This window comes from Sander vitreus, chromosome 4 (assembly GCF_031162955.1).
Source record: "Sander vitreus isolate 19-12246 chromosome 4, sanVit1, whole genome shotgun sequence".
In the NCBI taxonomy this organism is placed as follows: Eukaryota; Metazoa; Chordata; class Actinopteri; order Perciformes; family Percidae; genus Sander; species Sander vitreus.
In genome coordinates, this window is record NC_135858.1 from 14,026,211 (window position 1) to 14,052,864 (window position 26,654).

A 26,654-nucleotide genomic window follows, 5' to 3' on the forward strand; every position below is an offset into this window, starting at 1 on the left:
AGCATCGAACTGTTCTCAACTTAGCCGGAGAGGGGAGAATGGGTGAAACAGATATATAGTAAAAAAGTATAAAGGTACAGAATAATGATTCATTTCCATGGGTTTCACTGAACCTGAAATATAGCCTGACACTGGAAACCAAGCTGGAAATGGCTGGCAGGTATAACCTTTGGAAACAATAATTGCATTTTAATTTATTAAGATAAAGTCAAGAGTAGAGTATAGCAACATTCGTCAGTCTTTAAAATGTATTTGGCCAATAACACAGTCATTTTAAAATGCATATGGATTCATGCACTTTTGGTTATCACTTGCTCTCCATAACACTGATCTATTGGAGCATCCAAATGTACAGATGGCAAGATCAGGGAGAGTTGCCAGCACTGCCCTTTGGTAGTTTGACTCTCATCACATTGCACGGATGAATAAGTCATATAAGGCAAATCTGCCATCTCTTCTGTTTAACCTCAGGGGGCAGAAGGTTGCTGAAGTTGCATGGGGCTCATCCAGTTTTTGGGCACTAAACCTCCCTCAATAAAAACTCATCCCAGAGTGCTCAGTGCAGCACCTGTACAGTATCTCTTAATCTCTAACATACATCTATCTGCAGGAAATCCCATATACTAACAATTCAGTTCTTACGAAGTATTATAGAATAAATATACAACTGTAAATGGTTGTAGAAATAGTGAAGACAAAAGTAAAAAGAATTCGCAAAGATGGCAATGTTTATTAAAAACAACAACTAAGTATGTAAGATTATTGCTTATGTTATCTGACAGTGTTGTAACAACACAGTCTAATATGCTGACAATTCATTTAAAAATAGAACCGAGAAAATGTGGTCTTGGGAGACATGCTGCCTTTAATACTGCCTTCTAATTGTGTTATACTAATTTTTGAAAACCAAACTTCTTGGCTATAAAGTTCAACAGGAAACATCCATCCATACATCCATTCAGCCCCTTTTTATATTAAAACGTATGGGAAGCAGCTGCAGGATGCCCAAGAGTTGGTCGCTGTAAAATAAATAAATAAAAAAAGGAAAGAGAAAAATGGTTATTTGGGCTGAGAAGAAAAGCTGCTTTATAGAGAAGTGAATGATAATATTTTCTGTTGGATTGTACTGTAGTTGTACAAGTGTTTATCATGTGAAGCACTTTGTGACTTTGTCTGTAAAAGGTATAAAATTATATGGACTACTTTTTTTGTCAACTGGCAAATCAAAATGAAGCACAAGACCGTTTCAACACAACAACAACAAAGATAATGATTACATATTGTAGCAGTAGAGAAACTGGTCATTATAGTAACTGATTATCCAAAGAGAAAAGCAAAGTGGTGATTGATACAACAAATCAACTGAGCTGGAACAGGTGACCTAAAATGAATGAGCGAATCCATTGTTAAGAAAAAAAATATGCAGATTATGCAATCTGCTTATTATTTCTCCTAAAAAGCTCTTTACCTCTCTACAACACAGACTAACGAATGATAGTCATGTACTAAGGCAGGCAGATATTTCACAGCCCTCCACAGAGGGACCTGATCATCATCATCACAACCCCATTTGTGCTAAGCTGTATACAATAAATACATAAATATATCTCTGTAATACAACATCAATTTCAAATATTTTATGTAGCACATTCTCATGAGCTTCTCCTCTCAGTATAATGCAATACAACAGCAGCACAAATTACGTCCTCCGAAATGACCATGAGGTTGAATTAGGGCTGGGCGATATGACAACATATATCGTCAAAGTGATATAAAAATGCCTATAGAGTATATTTTTCTATATTGTTTCTATCGCAATGTGAAAAAACTAGCAGCCAAACTGCGCTATGGCAATACTCATGGCTTTACCATGTGGTTGTTTTTATATAAACAATCTATTTATTTAACTACCAGAAAACAGGTTTTATGATATATTGTTATCGAGATATGAAATTATCTATTTGGGATGGAATATTTTGGAATTGAATTAACACTTCTCTCACCTTTGGACAAAAAGTGAACATTATAAATTTCATGTGAAGGTAGGATGTATTTCATTGCTGTTGCATTTGACTGTATGAGTTTTAGCTAGCTGTACCTAATAAACTGGAACCTGTCATGTTATAATAAAGACAGAATTAAACTAACTCCAGAAACACAGACAGCATGAGAGTGACATTTGTATTTGCTTTACTTGGTGTGTACACTTGGGCAAAGCCTAATCTTTCAAAAGAAAATACACTTTTATTCAATCGAGGAAAGCACAAGTAGTTCATAATGCACAAAGAAGAAAGCAATAAAAGAGAATACAAAAAGAGAGAACATGAAATAAAACAGACAGATGAGAAAGAGAGAGGAAAATTAACTGGATGAGCTCAATGATGAGATAAGGTGTGAGGGATCCAACTGTAGGAGACACAGTAGTAGAAAACATGACTTACAGTGTACAGTTCATTTGTCACCTTCACCAGCTCCTCGTGCATCTGGATCCCAATGTCCTTGCTCTACAACACAGCAAGCAGAAAGAACAGGGGTTAGACAACAAATAATGTTTCAGCCTTTAGCTGTAACCTGTTGGAACAAGCCCAGTTGGTTATGCTGACACTATGCCTTTGGCGAGTTATAGTGAAGTATGTCGACAACTATTGGATATAAATCCTAATGACGTTGGTGATTATCTGACTTCCCAATAGTGCCACCGTCAGGTCAGAATTTCCACTTGTCCAACACTACAAGATGCCTCTGAAATGAATGACTGACACTTACTGTAAATGCTCACCAAAAGATAAACCCTGTCTATTTAGACCTTCTTCTTCCACAGTCCCAGATGTCTTGACTGAGAATTTTTGTTTTTATTGGTCATACATGTTCTATTACTACTAAGTCAGACTAATTGAATTCAAATGTTATTCTCTCAACCAAAAGCACACCACTTCTTCCATCTCATCGGCTCTTCCTTCCACTCAAGCATGAAACAGGCTGCATGAGGAAATGAAATGAGGAATGAAAATATGGAAGACACTGATCTCAAAAATAAAATTACTGTAATACTGAGGCTCACAAATCTATGGTACAATGTACAAGCAATCATTGTTGGGCTTTAAATTTCTTAGTCGTACATCTTAAGTACACATTTACTTGACAAACTTACTGTATCTCTCTGCTGTTGATTAGAAAAGACATGATGTCTTGTTGCCACATGTGCATTTAACTTCCTGTGAATATTGCACATTACATCACACCTCATATTTAGACTTTTGCAGTGTGTGCATGTGTGAAGTGCATCAAGGGGTGAAAACAATGTGTGATATCTTCTGACAAAGAAAAACACTGTCCAATTGTGTGTCATTGTGCTCTACAAAGATAAATAAAAAGTAATAATGCATCAAGAGGAACAACTATTTCCTGCGTCATATCTCATTTTAATAGTGAAAAGATTGCTTAAGCCACAATTTCTTCCTGCTGCCATTACCATTATATTAATATGTTTTGTTTAGAAGAAACTGCCAGAGATTCAGCAAACACCTAATAAAGCCGCACAGTTAATTCTACTCCCTAAAATGTGACTATAATTATTCGTCTATTACATTTGTTTTTAATTTGTCCTTAAAGGTCCGATATCATGCTTATTTTCAGGTTCATACTTGTTTTTTTTGGTTTCTACTTGAACATGTTTACATGCTTTAATGTTTAAAAAAAACACATTATCTTTCTCATACTGTCTGTCTGAATATACCTGTATTCACCCTCTGTCTGAAACACTGTCTCTTTAAGCCCCCCTCTCAAAAAATCCCAGTCTGCTCTGATTGGCCAGCATTTCCACTTCTTCAGTATCTGTGTTCTTGGAGTCTCCGCACCATCATTTCAGCAAGGGAATGACAGTAACAGCACTGTACCGGCACTTTCTACCTATATATAGTATAGTTGTGACCAAGGGCGTAAATCCCAGGGGAGTCGGGGGGGTCAGGACCCCCCCCATCTAAGGGTTGCCCCCCCCCCTAGAAAACCATGCTGTGTATTGTAAATAAAAAATGTATACTTACAATATCTGTGTAAGTAGTAAAACAATACAAACCCCAAAAAATGCTTTTTAAGTTTAGGAACATTTTGAGTTCCCCCTCCTTTGCCTCACAGTGGTTTGGTCCACTGCCTGCTGTACGTCAGGAATCGATCTGCACTCGACTCGGTAGTGACAGGAATGTAGCTAGTAAGTAGGCGGTTCAAGGCTATTTTATTCACATTAAACATTGGATGACGTTGTTCTTTTCTCAAATGGAAATGATGCTGAGTAATTAATGAATTAGTCATGACAAAAATTTGCTATGTTAGTAATATAATGTAACGTTACCTAGCTTGTTTAATAGCTTGTTGGATAGAAATGCACCCACTACAACTAACGTTACCACGCCGATAAGCCTAACGTTATGTGTGTGAACTGACATTAGGGTTAATATTGAAGATCTACAGTTGTGTTTTGTTCAATATGATGTTAAGTGGCTGATCGATAGGTTTGCTGCAGACAGTGTGGCTCATGTGGCTGTCAGGGTGAGCAGATGAGCTTTACCAGTGGCTCGCTAATTAACATTATGATCAGCTAATTTAACAAGCATACAAAAGTATTGTATTTCCTTTATATGGGGACACTTTTTCAAAATAAGTCATTATGTTTTAAGGTATGTTTGTGGCTTGATTGTAAACAACTTAAAATAAATACATGGTTTTAAAGAAGAATATTTTGGTCAATTTAGTCAGCTTTTTCATTGAATCAAGAGAAACACTGAAAAGAAGGATAATGGTACAGTCTCCATGCTACACTAACGATAGTATTAAGTCTTTCCCATGTGTACACATGTCCTCTACGAGTAGAAATGTGGCTGTATTATTTGTTTCCCCTTCAAAAATTGCTCTTCAGAAATGTTATGTTTATTGTCCCCCCCCTACTGTTAGATCAGATTTACGCCCATGGTTGTGACATCACAATAGTACAGAAGTCTTGACGGCTCGTTTAAAGGCAGTTTCTGAATTTGGACTGTGTTCATTTCTATGTTGATTGAGCGTTTTGATACTTTCACAGTATTTAAACAGCACCTCAACCTGCTTTATAATTAACAAAGACATTGAAATTTCACTTTGTACAATATGGGACCTTTAATGTTACCATATAGTGGTGGGATCATGAAATTTACAGTTTTAAATCACAACACTTGGTTCTCTGTTTCAGTTTGTTTTGGTAAATTTGATTTAGTGGATATTCACTTAAGGTTTTTACAAAACATACTATACACTATTAACATAAAGTGTTGCATAAATTATTTTTCCTTACACTGTGAGTCAGGGAGCGGAGCCCCATTAAAGTAGTGAATTAAAAAAAAGAAAACAGGCCACCAAAGAACCACCCATGAAACGTTTGATTATTAATGCTGAGCAACTAATTGCAAAAACTTTTAGTGGCTACAAACTTAACTAATCATCAAAATGGGAAAACCTCAAACAAAATCTTGCTCCAACAGTTCTTTAATAAATTAGATTATGAAATGTACCCAGAAGAGTAATAACATTAGTAATACAAGAGGGGTTTTATCTTTTTATTTTGTTTGTATCTGGAGTGCAGGCATTAAGTCCTATTCAAACAAGCACTGGACTGAATGTGATAAATGGGGAATGTCCTCAGAGGGCTTCAGCAGCTGGTGAACGGCATCTGTATGCATCAGTTGCTCTGAAGTGAGACAGACTGCAGCCTGTACCGCAGAGGCTCAGGGAGAGCAGAAGGGTTCAACCAGCGAGTAAACCACTGTGATGCAACACACTGTAAGAGCTGTGGCGGGTCGTATTGTAACAGCCCTTATAGAAACGCATGTTAGTATACATTCTTAAAATCTCCCCTCTATGAAAGGCAGAAAGTAGCACAGTTGGACCGGCTGTAATTTATGTATTAATATATTCTCTTTGCAATTAATTTATATTGAGAGTCATGGAAACAGAAACCGTGCCATCTGTACATTCACATTTGCCACTCCTGTAGTAATTGCATTGCATTTGAGACTGGAGGAGAATAGACTACCATTTATACATGTATGGTATCATAACATATTGATCTTCACATCACAAATAAATACAATATATAATTTCTGTAATATGATACATTCCCACTATAAGTCACAGTTTTGTTTGTCATTTATATGCTAAACAAGCCCTTGATCAAGTTTTTGTCAACAACTTTTTGCCCTTGATCACCTTGTTATGTCCAACAGTCAATCATCCAAAGCTCTTTTACTCTTCTTCGTTTCTGTTTAACATTTTAAATTTTCTGCAGAGCTCCATGACGTTTTGACGCATTATTTATTGCCTCCCAATATATCTGTCAGCAGCAGAGCCATCCATTCATTCTTTTAAATATAGAAAAAGCTACCTGAGGGCACCTGACTTCAAAAGGACAGAGTGTTTCTCCTTTTTCAGATCTGGCACAGTTTCTCACCAACACTGCACTGTCATCCACACAAGTAGACACACACAGACACATGTCCACACACACACACACACACACACACACACACACACACACACACACACACACACACACACACACACACACACACACACACACACACACACGTCCACACACACCTCTGAATGGAGCCTAGTAAGCAGAGTGCAGCTCACATACAGGAGGGCCTGCAAGGTGAAAACAGGGTTCTGATGTTTGGATAAGACCTCAGTAATCTCTGCTATGTGCTGACAGTGAGCCAGATGTTGCTCACACTTGTAGGGGTTGCAGGGTGTTGGACGAGGGGTTTCTTAGCTTCACTTTTCCTCATGCTGTTTTGCCAGACAGATCTCGTACACCTTCTACTAAATCTATCTGCACTGAGACAGAGCTCATAGCAACCACAATTATTTGGGCTTCCATCAGTTTGTATGCTTAGGCCAAACTGAAGCCAAAACGTAGAGAAGTAGCTTTCATTTTAGCTGTTGCAAATTCGTACCTTGCAAGTTCAACTTTATAGCAACACCAAGGCATGACAACGAGGCCCAAAGTTTACAATAACAGAGAGATGAAAACACTTTCCTCAGCAAATTGCTTGGTATTTGTATTGTCCTTCTAACTCTGAAATTGTGTGCACTGTGGTGATAAGATGGTAGCATTAAACAAAGAGGGAAGGATGATAGTCTCACTGACCTTCTTAAACAGGCGGATGATGTCCTCGCTGATCTGGGCCAAGCGGGCAATGACATTGTTGGTGTAGAGGTCGCTGAGGGTGGCATGGTCACGGCTCTCTCGCCTTGTCTGGTTCAGCACCAGGTACCAGCAGTTTACTGAGGACAGCAGGTGCTGGTCTTTTCTAATAAAAAAAATAAAAACAGGACAAATGCAGGATTGTTACAATATGGACAGGTGGTAGTGAATTGAAATAGTCATTTGCATAATCCCAGTTTAAACAGAACTATGAGTCAACAGCCACGCTAGCAACTCTGTGAGGCTGTACTTAGGCACAGCAGTGCTTTGACCAAAATGCTATCAGCATGCTAACATGCTCACAATGACAATGCTAGGATGCTGATGTGTAGCATGTGTAATGTTAACCATGTTTACTATGTTAGTATAGTGTGTTAGCATGCACACAGCTGAGGCTGATGGGAATGTCATTCGTTTTGCATGTACTGGAGAAAGTCAAGTTTTGAATTTTTGGTGGCGTTGATGAAACGTTAAGATACCAGCACCAAATTTATTACAATTCATCCTGTGAGGTGATGAATGGCTGCACCAAAGTTCCTGATAATCCATCCAATAGTTGTTGAGACATTCACTAAAAACTAAAGGAAAAAAAAAACAAGCGAGTAGGATTCATCTTCTGGGGACCATGAATACAAACTATCATGGTAATTCATTTAATAGTTGTTGAGATATTTCAGTCTAGACCAAAATGGTGAATTTGACAGTTTAAATTTTTTTTACAAGGTTGATAATCAGAAAAACTCTAAATTAAGGAATAAGAAGGTCTGGAAGTGTCCAGGTATATATTCATGTTCAGGGTTAAAGCCTTGAAGAAAGAAACAGACAAAGGACACAAGATCTCTTTTACCCAGGCCATGAATGTCTGTACAAGATTTCATGGTTGTTGAGATATGTCAGTCTAGACCAAAGTGGTGGGCCGACTGTCCGCTTACCTAACATTGCCATCCCTAGAGCCATGCCGCTAAAAATATACGGAATTATTTATTTTCCAATACTTAAATGGTTATTGGAAGAATAGCAATAATAAGTGAGTCCAAACAGGACTAAATAATGCACTATGGTGTTTTATATGCAGTAATAATAAAGATAAAAGTATTTGAAGTTATTGGAAACAATATAGCTACAAATATGATCTGCTGAAAGAAGACACCGTGTTGGGGTAGGAAAGAAAGAAGGAAACATTGTGGCATAAATACCACAATGTCTCCTTCGTTCTTTTCTTTTTTGGTGTATGTCTTTCAGCACACTCCAAACAATGCTTCAGTCTAGTAAGGCATCAACTTGTTGTAGGTGTATAAGGCTGGTGACCATAATGATCTAGAGAGTCATGGGCCCTGATTGCTGCATATTCAGTTTAAACTGTCTCCGCCTCTGGTGATTTCAAATAGAAAAGACCAAGGCACATAACCATCGAACCAGACACACACAAACACTGTCCCTTCAAACCCATACCTTGTCTGGATACTATATAATCAATCACCCAACCCAGAGGAGGAGACAAAGAGAGAGAGGGGGAAATGAGAGCAAAGGAGGGAGAGAGGCAGAGCAGGGGGGATAGGGTTTCACTGTGGCACAGAAAAAAGAAATGAGCAGCACCAACATCAAAGAGCCTTCCTTCAGAGAGCTTCCATAATGCTAATCACATCTAATAAAGTTGATATCTGTCTACTCCAGAGTGCTTCTCCGATTATTCCTTTACTTAACTCTGCCCCTAAACACACTTACACCAAGCTGACAGGACACAAACATCAGCACATTGTTCTCATGACGTCAGTGCCGGGCATAAAACAGGATGGCATGTGTCAAAAACTTCATCTATCCACTTATTACTGGGTCTGCATCATTAGTCAACGTTAGATTGAGAATGGTGTCCTAAGACGCACTTTGTCTGAAAAGCGAGTCAATTAATTTGCTATTACAGAAACGTAACGGTAATTTGAAAGAGCAGAGAACATCCAACCATAGATTCACACCACATTTCAGTTTGCAATCAAGAGGTAATAATAAAATGATTAAACTGAACATTAATTTGCTGTATCAAAATGAGTTGAACCCGACTGACAGACTATTCAAAGGATGCGTAGGGCTTAGGTTTTACTAACAATAGCGGCCCTGATGTAGAGCATATTCTCCGTCGCTCCTCTGGGATGGCCTATTTCTACTGTCTCACCATCCCTCATTTTGTACCAGTTCTGCTTGACTGACCTATCTGCCTGTAAGGGATGCAGCTCCTCTGTGTATAATTGTAGTTGAGAGGTTTAGGAAGCAAGCACCATACTCTCTGCTAATCCCTAAAAGTGATCAGAGATGCTTCATCACATCCCTAAGCACAACCAGGATCCCATTTTAGTCCCTTCTTTAGCTTTCTTTAGCTCTTCTGCTTTCCGCTCAAACACTTTTCAGGTAAATCCTTGGCCTTTTTCTTATGGTTAAACGTGCTTGTGGACCTGTAGTCCCAAATGTAACACTGTTTCAAAATCTGCTGCTTAAATCACTCTTTCCTTTTAGATTATTAGGTGTTTTACTTGACTAGAGTACCAGGATATTTATTTTTATGCCACAGTGATAATATTGGAATTTAATATACAATTTTGGAACATAAAGGCCATAAAAGTATTTGTTAGCCAGCAATTTATAGATTAAAAAAGTGATGGTCATAATGCATCCAACAGAACTAAGAGTCTATAGACATGGTAGCGCCTCTGTTAGGTGTATCGGTGCTTTGAGCTAAATGCCAACATGCAGAATGCTAACATGCTCACAATGCTGCTGATGTTTAGCAGGTTTAATATTTATCATGTGCATCATCTTAGTGTTAGCATGCTGAGATTTGTTGATTAGCAGCAAACACAAAGTACAGCTGAGGGTGATGAAAATGTCATTAGTTTAGACCAGCAAACAGTAGCAGACCAATTAAAATTGTAAAAAATGAAAATGAATGAAATGAAAAGTCAGAGGATGACCAAAATTATCAAAATGTAAGGGTGGAAAGGAAGGAAAGAAACAAGGATGATAATTAAGGGAAAAATGAATAAGATGGTCTAAAAAGGTCTAAAAAAGTGACCAGATATATATTTTTAATGCTCAGGGTTAAAGTCTCGAAGAGTGAAACAGACAAAGGACACAAGATCTCTTTTCACCAGTTGCTGTTCTCATTTTACAGGAATTTGAGGCAGAAGGTTGGTAATTAGGCTTGTGTACCAGCAGCATCTCTGGGAGTATTTTAACAGAGTAATAAATGTAGCTCCTCGACTTGTTTTATGGGAAAGAGACATTACCTTTTCTATACCGGCTCTTATACAGTGGCCTATCCATCACAAAGGATCGACTTCAGCATGCAGCTAAACTCATTCATCTCTACTCTGTGCCTACTTCTCCTCGCTGATTTCCCGTGAAAAGGCTGAGTATCAGTCGAGAGCATGCGGTTCAATTAATCTAGAGGGCTTCAAAAGGGTTGGTTTTGGATGGCTCAATGCCCTCTGTATTTATTCACAGCATATCATTAACATGCAGAAGGCAAGCAATGAGCTCTGAGAGTCTCTAGAGAAGGGAGAAGGAAGAGGAGGAGAGACGAGTGCAGCTTTATGGCATCCTATTACATCTGTCTCGTCCTGAAAAGCACTGCCTGGCTGTCTCCATGGTTTTTACATGTTCTGCATTGCATCACTGTCTCTCTGAGGCAGACACACACATGCCGTATAATCTGTGAATGCATTAAGTAGCGTGAAGAAGATCAGAAACAGAAACAGTGGAAGTGAATTCATAAACAGAGAAAAGAGTGTACTGTATGGTTGGAAAATATTGCAATAATCCTTTGATTCAAGGATTAATTGATGGCAAACTGGTTCCATAGTGTACATACCCTGAATGAGTAAGCATTATATACAACAGTGCATGTGCTTTAAGAATGGCTGCACTGGATGCCACCATCTAATCACCCAGGGCCTATGATGTGTCTGAGCCAGGATTTCCAGAAGGAAGTGTGTATTTATCAAACCAGGACTAGGCTCTGTGAAGGCCTTTAATCTCCTCCACACTGCCTGCATGCTGCTTATCAATGAAACAGCCAAGGAAAAGAAGGAGCCAAACACAGTTTCAAAAGACAAGGGGCACGTGGGCACATGCAGCCAGCTTTGCCATTTAAATTTGTTTTGCCTCAGTTTTCAAGCAGGGCTTCAATATCCTACAGCGCAGATCTGCACATCATTTTGCATTTTTTTCTTTTTTTTGTGAACAGACACACTGCCAACATTTAATAATGCACAGCTGCACAGACACAGGGGCCAGAGCAGAGCGGAGTACAGTGCAGCGTCAATAAAGGGTTTGACAAGATCTGAAAAACAAACTGCAAACCAGTTAATCTTTTGATGTTGTACATACTGACTTCCATCAGCTGGACTTGTCAACCTGACAAAAGCAGGGAATGGACTGCTGTGTTCAAACAAACCAGGCCTAAACAGATATAGTTGAACCTTTTACCCTTTGCCCCTAGCTCCTGAGAGCCGCTATGCTTCGACTACATAGTTACACAAAATGGGACTAAAACTATAGCTGTAGTATGGTGCCAATGCAAAAAGCACCATTAAAGCATCTGGTACTATGCAGCAGACATCATTCATCATAATTATATCATAACAAAAGCATTGCATCACTCTTTATCATAGTGGCTCTTTAAAGACAACTGTGTTCTGGACACTTAAATGTTGTTAAAAGAAACACGTTGATTCATTTTTAAAGCTGGTGACCATGAAATGAACAGAGAAAATGACCAAAAGCAGCTTTAAAACTAAAATAACTCACATATACTAGTATGTATGTAGTGAAAAGATCTGGCGCTGTAAAGATACCAAGCAATTTTCTCCCCCAGTTGCTCCCAAACAATTGCCTGGATACACACACAAAGAGATTAACACACACACACACACACACACACACACACACACACACACACACACACACACACACACACACACACACACACACACACAAACCCATCCACTTTTGATGGGGTACATTATACATTATTTGATGGGGTAGCTGTTGTCTCTCAGGAACTGTGAAACAGTAAGATAAAGGAAGTAGTGCACTATCTGGCACAGCAACTGCAGTATAGGGCAGCTCAGTAACCCTTTGGTGTGTCTTTTCACTGTGACAAGTGAGGTAAAGTGGAAGAGCACAATGATTGCTGCCATGCAGCTGTAGCTGCAGTATCTGTAAATCACTGTGGCATTCAGCTTGCTAATGAATGTGCACTGGGAGGGTTCAGCCAACAGGCTAAAGGCTGTAATCCAGCACATATGGATGTCTGTCCTGGTCAAAATTACTCTATTTTACTTTTCTGTTTTGACTGCTACTTGAAAACATAAAAGGTATAAGTAGGCACAAGATACTAGGCTGCTTCTGAAGTACTTTTCTGCAGTACAATGCATAGTTTACAGAGCACAACTTTTACTGCAATGAATGACAGTCACAGGCATGTTGACAGGGGTCGGGAAAAGGATAGTTCAGATTTGTTATATCATAGATGACATATAGATGACAATTTCATAGATTAAAAATCAATTAAGTATGTTCACAAAAAAAAGAGACTTAAAATGTTTTTAAGTCTCTTTAATGTTTTTGATGGAGTTTGTGTGCTTTTGTGTGCTTTTTGTCAAGACACCGCACTGAGACACTTGTTGACTTCGGGCTTTTAAGTCTGCCATGATCTAGGCAGTGTAAAGTGTAATATTATTAGAACATGTGTCTGAGCATTAGGGCTTTATTTCCAACACCTGTCCCTTGCTATGTGGATAGGATCAACTGTAGTCAAAAGTGTAAGCCACTGTGTCACAGAAGCAGCAGCAGCACAGTTCTGTCTACTATCAGCCAAGTCTTAGACGCCACAGTGATGCACACCTCCTCTAACACATCTGGACTCAATTATCCAGTCAAATCCGCATTCACTTCACACACACTGCTCTCCTAAATACAGTATGTGTACATATCTACACACTTCTACATGATCTTATTCTGTATCAAGAGTGTCAATAAGCCCAACTCAAATAAAAGTACTTTGATTTGCTGATAGTTATTTATCTTGTTTACCAATGAGGAACAGAAGGCACAATGAAACACACATTCATATCCCCAAACTTTCAGTTTGTAAAAATAACTGTAACGCACTTGGTTGGCATGTATAAATGATACTTAATAATCAAACCTACTTCTCTTCATATTGAAACTATTTAATAAGGTGAATTGGCTTCTCGTAGATGGATAGCAACATTTCAAAACAGGGGCCACAGCAAGCGTATCTGTTTTTGTGGATCATATGATCAATTACCACCTTAGGAAAGCCCTATTGTCCAAACTGTCAAATATGAGCAGAAAGGTACTGTGTGGATACACTATGCATGTTGTGCATAATGTTACAGTACCATCTATGCAAATGCAGCAGTTTGCATTACTGCCCAATTAAATGTATTAATTGTGTTGTCATTTACTGTATTTACTGAAAAACATACAGGGGTTTTGTTTTACTGTAGTATTTACAGCATTTACTGTATTTTCTGTGTTAGTCCAAAAACAAAAAAAGATTTCACACCCTGAGCAGGAGACTTGAACATCTGTGTTTTGTTTTCATTTGAGCAGGCTATTAATAACATTTTATCATGCAGCAGATCAGTGAGCGTTTCAGAGCTAGACAGACCTTTTCATACTACACATGATGACACAATACACATTTCAGGATTCTAAATATATTAATGTAAGGAATGTAATCCTGCTGTTTCTATTTGCAGGAATCAGAGCTGGGGTTAGACTATATATATGTTGGGGTAGATTCATCTCTGAGATCTGCTGCCAGATCAAAGCTGTCTTTGTGTCATGTTTCCAGACTGAACTAAGCTTCCCTGCTTGCCTGAGGTGCTTGATTTAGGGAGCGGCAGCACTTAATTTCATGCCCTGCGTGAGTCATGTACCAATGTGTTGAGTGTGGTTTCTCTGCAGACGATCCCTCTTTTTTTTCACCAGCATACATTTCAGTTTTTCAAGAGCTACAAATCTAAATAGGTCAAGGCTCAGGTGAGCTGACTGTGATCTGATGACATTCAATGGTGTTTCTTATTCACGGTTTCCCTCACTGTTTTCCCTCGCTAAGGTCTATTCAGGCTTTTCTGTATTTCACCATGCTTTACCTTTCTCTTCAACAGACTCAGTCTTTCCTTCACAAAATATTAAATGTAAAATAATTAAATCCAGTAAAGGTAATAGGAAGTAATTTACTCTATAATTGCATTTGTATATTGTTTAAGTGTAGTTTTACAATTCTATAATATTGCATTATAATTTGGTACAATATACTGTAGATACTTTGAGCACACATTTTAATCTATAACAACTAATCCATCCTTGTTAGTCAATAACATTTCTATAATACGGTGATGTCTCTTTTGCTGTTAGCCCTCCAACTACAAAGGTTCAACTTGTCAACAATCAAGCAAACATGTACACAACCAATAACTACCGTACTAGTTTCACTAATAAGTAACTATCTTGAAATCATGATGTGTTTTTTCATTTAATAAACACGTTTCTGCCTGATGTAGAACTTAATGAGAGTCTGCCATGTAATGGATGCCATTTAAAACATAATAAAGCATAAAGCTTAACTCAAAGCCTTCTTCTCAACTTCTTTAATGAACTGCATCCTCATCATTCTGCCAGAACCAGCTGACCTTTGAAGACGTCATAAAGAGCTTGACTGTAATAATAGATATTCCCTTACAGTACATAATTATATTGGAGTAGTTTGTTGTATAGTTTTGCACTGTAATCAAACAAGGCACTGTGATTAGCAACAGGGTTGGGTCTTACGGCCAGGTTATAAATACTGACGTGTTTAAAGGGGGATAAAGTCACTTGGCATATGGATGCCTGTGGTCTGGGTACACGTTAAAAGGAAAAAGGGACAGTAGCTTTACAAACATTGATGAACAAAAATCTGTTCAGTTAAAGTAAACAACAATAAGCAAAGTAAATGTGAAAATGCTGCTGCTTTAAAACAACAGCACACAAACAAGGCCATAATTTGGAGAGGATGCAAATGAGCATTTCTGTTTTTTCAGGAGACTACATTCCTTTGGATAGATAAAGATACTTAACCAAAACCAACGCCCTCTCAAATGCACAAACACTGTACAGGCAACAGTTAGCAGCACATGTCGCTGCATGGCAGAGAGGGAAACTCACTTGAACTGTTGGTGTTCCCTGGAGCTGCGGATCTTGGAGGAGAACCTCTCGGCCAGTTTCTCTAAGCTGCGGGAGTATTCCAGTTCAATCTCTGCTTTGCGGCGAAAGAACTCCTGCAGGTCCTGCAGCAGCTGGATACGAGACTCAGACTGTTGCTCCAAACATTTGAACTGCTCCACCAGCTGGTTACGGATCTCTGTCCATCAAAACACCAAACAAAAATGGTATGAGTCAACTGTTTATACTGCTGTCACAACAGTACACAACGTCAAAAGCAATATGCCATGATGTTGTCAAGCATTATTATGAAGTGTATTACATTATTTGCCCTAGAAGGTATTTCTCAGGTATTCATTTTCCACACACTCATTTGAAGTTGTAGGATGGTTTCTGCATTGACACTTACTGAGCCTGTGCATGTTTTAGATGTTGATTGACTAAAGGAAGATGAAGCAGTTTGGGCAGGTTTTCCTTAAAATCTAACATGGTGACTCAACATGCACTAAAATGCTGTGTAATGACTTTTGTAGCAAATGCCAATCTTCAGACAAATGCTGCCTAACGATTAACTGACACAGTAATAATTTATTGAAATAACATCATATTTGTAGCACCTTTAAGATTATTTAGTCATTTTTGATCAAGCTACCATGTAAGACAGGAGGTTTGTACATATAGGGAGCGCTAATAATATTTAATGGGAAATATGTGAAGAGCTTGAACTTGCCTTTCATTATCTGAGAAGCATTATAGCACAAAATGCAACATGTCACAGTCACATAGGAACACATTTAACACGTCAAGCAGGGCTGCTAAACCAATCATCTACAATCTACAGTATATTACAATGTTGGTGTATGCAATTACTAATAATCAAATGCCGTTATTCTAAGCTATTTTATTACACTCCTTTAGACCAGCAGCAACATAAAGCCTCTAGCTGTAAGTGAGAATGACCAGTGAGGCTCCATGCCAAGCTGTAAAGTGACATGTGTGTGTATGACCTCTCATAGATCCACTTGGAGAGAGTAGAAGAGTTTTATTTCTCCTTCAGTGGAACCTGATGCTGCCAGGCAGACGACAGATCTTTCATGCCAGTGGGAACCCACAACAGAAACCTGATTCCTCTGTGTAGTGCTGTCATCAGCAGCAATGATGCCTCTGCTCAGGAATAGAGAAACCCATTTTGCAGAACAGAAACACAACCTGATGGAAGAAGCTACCACAAACAGGATGAGTGGTGTCACTTCACAAGAGGAAGGAAACCTCCTGAACTAATGAGCATCCTTTATTAGAAACCAAAATGTTGTTTGATTATCTCATATTTAAGACGTATTATTGTCACATACAAACACCATTTGCCTTAGCGCAGTTCCTAAGTCAAGTCTAGCAGTATACTTAAATGACAAGAATTCCAGATTACAGCACATCCAGCAGTGGTTTTATCATAGCGCTTGTACTGTATGCTTTCAGTGTTTTTTTTGTGATCTTTAGGATTTCTTCAAACCAACAGTGTGGTGACAAAATGAAATGGTGAGCATCTTAGGTTTCTTTAGAAAATGTTGAATTTCTTCATTTATAACAATAACATCAGCCAGTAATACACAATCTATCACATTATGCACTTCACAGAATTTATGTGTCCGGCTCATTCAAGCTTTTCCTCCAACTAAAACACTTGTTTGTGTTTATTTCAGTCTTCAAAAGGTCTGCATGGTAATGCACTTGAAAGCAGCAATGGAAAAAGGAACTTCCTAAATGTAAGTCACTGCATGTTGCAACATCCTTGATGAGTTATTGCAAGTTATAATCCTAAAAGCGAAGGATCATGGATGGATTTTATAGATATCTGAGCCATGGCAGTGACACTCTGCCACGCAGATGAACTGCTGACTGAATGGTGAAACCACTTCAGTGACACAGACTGTGTTTCCATGCTGTTGAGGGTGTAATTTGGTCAGCCAAGCCCTCCTCATGGATTTCACTTCTAGGGAAGCTTGCCATTTGAACTGAAACATTGATGTTGTGGGGGCGATCCTTTTCTCTCCCTGTGATGTCGTGCCGCCTGGCCTCAGCCTCGAGCGGCATGCTTCGCTCTGTGGTTAACCGTCCCAGCCTCCTCTTCATCAGGGGCCTCCCTCTCCTTCCCAGCTCTGACGACTTAAAGCATAGTTTTTAGTGGGAGCCCTGAACCAGAGCTCAGGGAGATATACCACTTAACTGCTTTACGCCTGACAGGAATGCCTTGCTTTCGCAAACATGCAGCTATGTTCCCTGTTTGCAACAGGTTTTTTTTGTTTTATATTATTTCTCTTAAAAAGTGAAAAAACGGCGAGTCGAGAGAAATGCCCCAGGAAAATGTGACACCTATGTGCAGGAGTGACAGGGAGGACTTTTGAAAACAGTATTTCACAAAAAAGGGAACTCTGAACCACCAGCTGTAGCTCCACATTTGACAGATGAGGTTGGAAAAATAGGTCACGCACACCAGTAGTATGTCCTTCCCTCTCAGAAACCATGAGCAATTGGAGAATTATTCCCCAAGTACTCCCAACTCTCTGAGTGGCTTCATTGGCTGTGGTTTATACAAAGTGAGGGACCCCTCTGTGGTTGTGGAGAATGTGAATGTAGGCCTGAAGTAAAAATGAAGATTGTTTATCTTTTTGAACACCACCAACATATTTCCTGTGCACTATTATTACGTTCCTTCAATAAAGAAATCCATAATTGTCTTAACTGCTTTCAAGAATAATTAGTGGTTCAAACCACCAACAAATCAAGTGCTTTTTAAGCTGTTAAAAATATTGAGACCTCTCAATTTCTATACTATCTGTATAATACATAATATTAGTATAAATGTGTCTACACCCACCACCTCATACCTCCCTTCCTTTGTGAAATGTATGTAACAAGGCTTTGAACCCAGATCTCTGTGCAAGGATGCTAAACATGGCTGCCCCACTTTCAGCTCTGCTGCTCTGATTTTCTTGGTTTAAAAGAAATGAATGAAACAGTTCCAGATAGGTCTCATAATAAAGTTACATATGCAAATGAGTTTATGGAATGAAAAATTACTTTTAGCAGTCAGTTTAACTATTTAGCTAGGAGCATGCTCATTGTTCAAGAACAAAGCAGTCAATGTAATAAACCTCATTTGACGATGCTGCCCATTCATTTCAAACAGTGTTTTTGATTACACAGATTTTAGTACTCCCAGTGCAGATGGGATTGTTTGGGCAAACTACCAAAAACACGTTTCCTCTATTTCAAAGTGAGCAAGTTAAAACTTTAATGTCGCTGCATGATTAAGCATCAGTTATTATTATCTGTGGCGGACCCGAGTGTCTTTCTATTTAGAGATGAAGCCATGTGTTTATTTTTTCTCTCTCTTTTTTTTTGGAGAAGGGAGGTGGGGGTTATCTTCAGACAAAAAGGCTGATAGAGAAAGGGGGGATGAGAATGGAGCAGCTGAAATATGGTCAAACTCTTGTGGGATCATGCATATAAAGACCAACATTCTTTGCCTGAAGACATTCGGCCTGAAGTAATTTTTGCTCATGTAATTAAGCTTAATATGAACCTTTTGTTACCAATTCAGTGATATGCAATGAAAACTGTTAAAAACTTTTTGATATATGTCGATGATACTGTTTGATGTCAACTAAATAAAAGTCACTACGTTTCCGTCTAAACCATTCAATAAAGTTTAGCAAAAATAAATCCCAAAAGCTGCATTAATCCAATAACATTTCGAAAAACTGAACTAATGATGGAGCAGTATTACTGTATTGCACTTCTACTGGAATCAAAAGTGTTTTTCTTTTGAACTGGAGTTGTGTGCAGACAAATGGGATTAAGTCCATATGAAGCAAAATGCAGTCTGTTTATAACAATTCATTAAAGGCTGTAGTTCCAATGAGACATCCTGTAGGGGGACCGAAGAGGGGAAAGTTACATAGTATGCCTTTAAGTTGAGGTAAGTATGTTGGGATAAAGGATAATTTGTGTGTGTGTGTGTGTGTGTGTGTGTGTGTGTGTGTGTGTGTGTGTGTGTGTGTGTGTGTGTGTGTGTGAGTCCAAAGAGTTTGAGTCCAAGTTTGAGTCCAAGTCAATGAGAGACAGTCAAGAAAAAAAAGGAATCTACTTCAAGACCATTTCCTTACAGGTTGATAATTTATGTGACATGAAAGACAGTATTATATCTTCTATTTCTATTTTTTTTTTTTGCAAACGTTATGCAGGCTGGTTCATTACTGCTGCTCTGAGGTTCATTATGACATACAGTATATGACATATTATGAGAGCAGACAGTCCTTGACGTGAGCAGACTGTCAAAAAATCATGCCAGACACTTAACATTCCTGATCTTAGGTCCATATATCATTGTTATAAAAGAGCCCTACCCCTTCCACCGGACACCTGCTCCACATTGTTGTACATGTTGTGCACATCCATGTTGCTTGTACAGGACAAAAAAGTAAATGTTCAAAATAAGGTAAAGTACAGTTTATTACTCTGAAGAAAAAGTTTAATAGTGCAGATTCAGGCACACTATACCACAATATAATTTCCCTGATGCCAGGACAGGAATTGATGGTAAAACGCAGTGGACACTTGTGTCCTCACAGCACAGGAAACCCTCTGAAAACAATAGTAGGATGTTGGGGATTCCTGAACTTTGAACCTCACAGACAAAATCTTGTACTGGCAGGCAGCTGTGTAAAAGCACAGTATGGTGATGTTTCTAGCAAAGGTTGAATGAACTGAAGACCATCTACTGGAATTGCACTCCACCCAAAATCCTTTGTGAACTGAACAGTCACCTCCTGTCTGAGTGTCTATAAAAAGTTTAGTTCACAGAGTATGAAAAGAAATGCTGTTTGTTGAGCAAATCGATACATATTCTACTATACTGGCAATTTTAAATTAACAAATAGTGAAAAAGACAGTGATTCTGACCAATGGAAGAGGAAAACTTGAGAATTTAAACAGAGGCAGTGTGCCATATTTTGTCAAAAAATATGGCAAGTGTTTGGAAGATACAGAGGGACATCAGAGAAATGGATTATGCTGCAGGTGTGGTTTGAGACTGTTGAAATATATTGTTACTCAAGCTGAATACACCCTCTGTTTTTAAAAACTACAAACATTTTATAATCTACATTGAGTGAGTGTTTGTTGCTCAAACCAGGGTAATGTTCCTCCGTTAAACAGAACTCACAGTGTCTGTAAGGTTTTATTTTTTTCTCTGCCTAAGGCAAAAAGCAGCTGAGTGCAAAACATTGTCAACAACTTCCCCAACGGATGCAAACAGATGTAAAACTGATCCCCACTAAAAAGGACTTTCGACTTTTTTCTCAGCACTTATGCACTTAAGGTATCATTGCGTCTGATGTATTACAGACACTTTTATGGGCTGAGAACAAGATGTGACTCATTATTTTTATAAAAATGAAACATGCCTCTCCTCCTGAAGTCAATTCAGGACACAAGTGGTGTTGCATTGGGGCAGCATTTTACTGCAAGTCTGCTGTTTAAGAGGGCCATGTGATGTCTTGACGCAATGAAGTTGAGATATAATTGGAGTGCAGTGAATGAGAGGGATTTTCTGCACAGCATCCCGAGGGCAGCAAGGGAAGCCAGGATGAACAGGGCAGCAGGCTGCCAAAGGAGGAGCAGGAGAGATGGATCATTTTACTGCAGGGCAATAAGGCATATAATATAACATATAATCTTGGGGTGTGATGGTACAGTATATGTGCCTTCTCTACAGATAATTACAGCCATGTTTAGCATGCATGTAAGTGTTTCAATGAATCAGTACCAAGCACAGATTCCACTTCATGTTTTGGATATTGGTGCAGTGAGTTTGGAGGAAAGAACTACATGTCTCTGTGTAATGGGGATAAATTATAAATCATAACCAGCCTCAGAAGGTATTTAACAATTGGAAAATAACATCCTTGGGCGTTCGCATCACCATGCAGTAAGACACACATACAGTGTGTAGACACACACACCAGACAAAAGCCACTTCGAGCCAAATTCACTAACCTAATCCCCAACTCAGCGCTGCAGTATCTGGGCTCTACACTGCAGAGCCAAATTCACATGAAAAGCAGACACACAGACAAACGCAACCCTTATCCAGACCTTAATTCACTCTCTATGCCCCTTGCACTGAGTCTCATAATACAAGTTCTAGTTATTGAACTAATCCCCCACTTCTTTGTTCTCTTTTTAAAATCCCCTAATGATTAATGCAATTTTGGATTCACGAGGACCTGCTCCTGATGTCAGTGTAGATTCTTCTGTGTCCGTCTCAATCTCGCCTGTTCCCTCATTAGCCCAGGCTGCTGCAGCACATGTATTCAAAGATAAGACAACAGGAGCTGAGACCAATCAATGGCTGAGCAGAGGTGAACCGATGGAGCGTCCTACAGCAAGATGTCAGCTGTCAGTCTCTGGGTCGTCCCTCACTCTTAATCCTCCCTCCTAATTATCTGCTGGTTTATTGGATTTTCCACTGGATGTTCTGTCAAACTAAAAATCAATCAAATGAACTTGTTTCCTGCAATATCTTCACTAACTTGTGTGTGTAGCCTCTTCTTGAAAATTAACTCTATTTAGGCATATGCTTCTTGTCATCTAAAACAATCTGTGATAATAAGCTTGATGATAAACAGCTCATGAAAGCCTCCTAAACTGTAATAAACCTTAAACCGCACTGCTTTGAAGGAAAACACTCAACTCCTGATGAAAATAAAATAAACATTAACGATCAATTGTCACTCTGCTTCAAAGTGCAAGGAGAGGAAAATCACCCCAGACTTTCTCATTGCTGGCTGACATTGATTTCCTCTCTGGTGACCGTATCGTCATCACGTCAGCATCGGACATGAGTCTGATGCTTCAGAGAAGCCCAAGCATATACGGAAACACGCCCTTTCAGAGTTTAGCTGCCCAGCATTGCTGTATCCAGGATCCAGCTCTGCAGGACCATGCTAAGAGGTGTCTCCATGGAAACACGGGCGTGCACCAGTCCCCGGGGAACAGCTTATTGGAGGAGAGCTGGAGTCTGATGGATGTGGACAGGTGGCAGCATTGAATGAAGATCCATGTACGGATTTATGCACTGCGTCATGATATGAATTTGTGAAGCTGAAAAGATAACCATTGTGCAGCAACATCTGATTAAAGCAATAAAACTAATTTCACAATTTCCTTCTGAACACTGATTGCATCAATCTAAAATAAAATACTACCACTGCATATGTTATTTAAAAATGCACTGGAAGTTTTAAATCGCTCAATTTATGCAACAATATTTAGCTTTTTAGGTAAAACTAAGAGTCATGTTCAGTTGGAAAAAAAAGAGTGTGAGAGAGAGTAGTATACCTGTATACTGTATCTACGAGTCACAACCTAAGGAGCCCCTTATATCCTAAGACAACATATAGCCTACTGCAATTACAGTGAACCGTAAACTAGAAATGAAGCTATGGGTTTTGAACTGTTGGTCAGACAAAACAAACAATTTAAAGACACCATGGGCTTTTTGGAAAATTATGTTTTTCACTATTATCTGACATACAGACCAAACAAATCATCATTAGTTGCAGCCCTACATTAAATAATTCATAAAAGCAGAGTTAACAAATATCACAGTTTGGGGATTCTAATCATAATAATAATAATAATAATAATAATAATGAGCCTGTGCCATATACTGTATGCTTCTATTTCTACCAACAGTGGTGGGCAAGAGGGATTTGTGAGCTGCAAATAGGTACACTCTTTAATTATCTAAAGTCTGTAGTGGGACTTGTGCTTCACGGGTACATAATAAAGTTAATTTAGCACGTCCCAAGCCAGTACTGTAACAACCTAACTAATTACTTAATGAAATAGTCACTTTTACATACTCTCATTGTAGATTTATTTTTGCACAACTGCCCTGTTTCCTCTGTTTCTAAGGTTACCATCTCTCAACAGGAAGTTTGTTTTTAATTTATCTTGTATCAACTATTGCTTCATCTCACCATGGGTACTTGTTGGGTAATAAAGGCAAATAATGTAACCATTTCCTGTGAGTTTCTTATTCTCAATTTTTTTTCTCCATTTGGATTTTCTATTAGGGCCTGACGATATGAGGAAAATATGTGAAAACGTTACGATATTACTTGCGATAAATAAATGGATATTAAAAAGGTACTCAGTTGCTGCTTTCAGTATTCTTCTAAAATACAACAAATTGCTTGTTGATTTTGAAACAAATAAAAGGAAATAATTTCTAACATTCTTTTATCGAACAAATTGAACAATGAATTCAACATAAAAGGCACCACTAAAGTTGATATCTGACGATAAAAAAAACTATATAGTGTTTTTTTTTACGAATTTACACATAACACACTGACATCATTTAAAATTCAGCCTGTTCTCCTGAACCATTTGTTCAAAAAGCTACAAAAAGTTAAGCACTGTAATTCGTAAGCATTCCACGTTTTTTTTGCTGTATTCACCACATTGACAGCCAATGTAGGCGGAGGTGGTCGGGGATGATGGGTGGGCGTTAAAACACAGGACTTTCAAGCCGGCTAAACACATCTACTAACTGCCGCTGATACGGAACTGCCGGAGGTCCATAGCCCATGTCGTGAAGCTCTGTAGCGGCTTACAGTGCTGATCCATTTGTCCGTGCAGCGCTTCTGTCGCGCCGCACTCCACTTTATTCCTATGGGTGTTGTCAAGCGACTTTAACACGCCCACAAAGCATCTCAGGAAGGCGGCGCTGCATTTGAAAAAATTATGCGTGACCAAAAAGCTGGCCGATGCCCATCTTTATGCAAATTAATCTGTTGAACGCGACGCGACTATCCAATAGAAGTAGATGAAAATCTTTCAAACTGACTTTTGTCGATCTGAAATGAAGACAGATTCAGCACCTGTATGGCCTATTTCTCGCTTAAAATGTTTTCAGACACGTTTCGGTGAACTATTTTCGTAAAATACTAGATCGTATTCTCAACGAGCCACCATGACACTCTGTTGAAATTCTCGAGCAGGCAGACCAAGGGGGTAAGCTTCTCCACAGACCGCGTAGCTCCTATGGCGCCATTTAGATGCTACCAAGCCATCACCTCCCGTTAGCATTCCATTGACTGCCATTCATTTTGGCGCCACTTTGACAGCGAATAACTTTACATCCAAAGCGTTTAAAGACTCTATTTGTCTATTGTTTATTTATAAAGAAACACGACAATGTATAAAAGACTCCATTACCTTGTACCTCACGTTATGGCTCTGTAGCAGACGTTTTTGTAAAAATAGGCTAACGATTGTGTCATAACCACGCGACTTACTGTCGCACAGTAGAGAAATTAGTACAGGAGAAGCGCCCAGGCAGTTTCGACTCACATTAGCTGTTTAAGTGTAATTAGCAATGTTAACTAGCATTTTAGTTAGCAATAATTAGCCTGTGCCTATTTTATCTCCTTACATATCCCTACGCTCTCCGTCTCTGCAAGATTGAGAATGATTGAGATTTCTCTTGGCACAGCTACCAGAAGACTTACAACTTTCAGACAGGTTGCTCATGTCACATTTACGTCGTCTCTCTCAGTTGGAGGCTGTGCAGTAATACTCAGCCATCACTGGAAAAGTGCTTCTAATATCCTTCACTGGTCTCCGTCCAGAGCAATGGGATCTGTTGGTCTATTATATATCTGTCAATGAGCCAGACCCATGTCACGCGTTCGTCCAATCAGCTGCCGGTCAAGGGCATGGAGCATCAACCATGGATGTATGACATCGCGACACCACGCTTCAGTCGTGTCAGACAAAAGGATCTGTACCGTTACAGTGCTGATCCATTTGTCCGTGCGACGCTTCTTTCGCTCCACTTTATTCCTATGGGTGACGTCAAGCGACTTTAACGCGCCTGTAAAGCATCCCGGGAAGGTGGCGCTGCATTTGAAAAAATGCTGCGCGTCAAAAAAGCTGGCCAATGCCCATCTTTATGCATATGAATCCGTTGCACGTGACGCGACTATCCAGTAGATGATAGATGAAAATCTTTCAAACTTTTGTCGATCTGAAATTAAGACAGATTCAGCACCTGTATGGCCTATTTCTCGCTTAAAATGTTGACACTATTTTCGTAAAATATGAGATCGTATTCCGTCCGAGCCGCCATGACAGTGGCTTGAAATTCTCGAGCAGCCAGACCCACGTGACACGTTCGTCCAATCAGCTGCCGGTCAGGGGCGTGGAGCATCAACCATGGATTTATTACGTCGCGACACCACACTACAGTCGTGTCGCAAAAATGGATCTGTACCGTTAAACAACTAGCAACTGCCACTCGGCGTCATGGAGCTCGTAGTCAGCCAGCGTCACATGACCACTTGGCGTCACGTGACCAGCCAGCGGTCTCCCAATTTCGCAGGATATCATACGTTTTGGTTTGCATAATATTCGTACGATATCATACGGACCCTGTCATGAGAATGCGTTGTTTAATTACATAATGCCAGGTTATAAAGTTACTGAGGATTGAACCAAAACACTCTTAATCCCCTGGGACCTGAGCTTGTACAGTTTTTCTATCCATTAGTGTCTATCTCCAACAGCAAATTATTACATTACCTCATTTAGCGGACGCTTTTATCCAAAGCGACTTACAATTGCTATATATCAGAGGTTGCACGCCTCTGAAGCAACTAGGGGTTAAGTGTCTTGCTCAGGGACACATTGGTTGATGTATTGCAGTGGGAATGGAACCCAGATCTCCCACACCAAAGGCATGTGTTATATCCACTGCGCCATCACCACCACCTTCTATGAGTATCTTTCACAGCTCAACATTTCACATACATTTCAATTTAGATTTAAATTCCCTTTCTTCTTATTTTTGCTATTTTGCATCAGCAAATATGTTTGTATATCAAAACAGCATCCATTCATTGTTCATTTTGGAGACCTAAACATGTAATTCATTTTTGGTATGTCAGACCAATCACTCTTGATTTAAATTAAATTTAAATGTAACAGCCCTGTAACTAGGTTTTAGTCCCCCAGCAAACAACAGTGCATTACTGGACTTTTAATACAATCATGGTGTTGACAGCTACACTTCTCCAGGCAGTGTCGATTAAAATGCTTTCAACATACACAACTGAATGAA

The 26,654-nt window shown here is 39.1% G+C and overlaps 1 protein-coding gene across 2 annotated transcripts in view; it reads right to left on the reverse strand.

Annotated features, from left to right (window-relative positions):
* The window catches only part of srgap3 (SLIT-ROBO Rho GTPase activating protein 3), a 60,218-nt gene that overhangs the window by 27,358 nt on the left and 6,206 nt on the right, over window positions 1-26,654 (reverse strand). For both annotated transcript variants that reach the window (XM_078248475.1, XM_078248474.1), the window contains 3 exons: window positions 15,467-15,662; window positions 7,178-7,340; window positions 2,442-2,504 (listed from right to left, as the gene is read on the reverse strand). In XM_078248475.1, coding sequence (XP_078104601.1) covers window positions 2,442-2,504; window positions 7,178-7,340; window positions 15,467-15,662 — 422 coding nt within the window. The remainder of the gene's footprint in view (window positions 1-2,441; window positions 2,505-7,177; window positions 7,341-15,466; window positions 15,663-26,654) is intronic.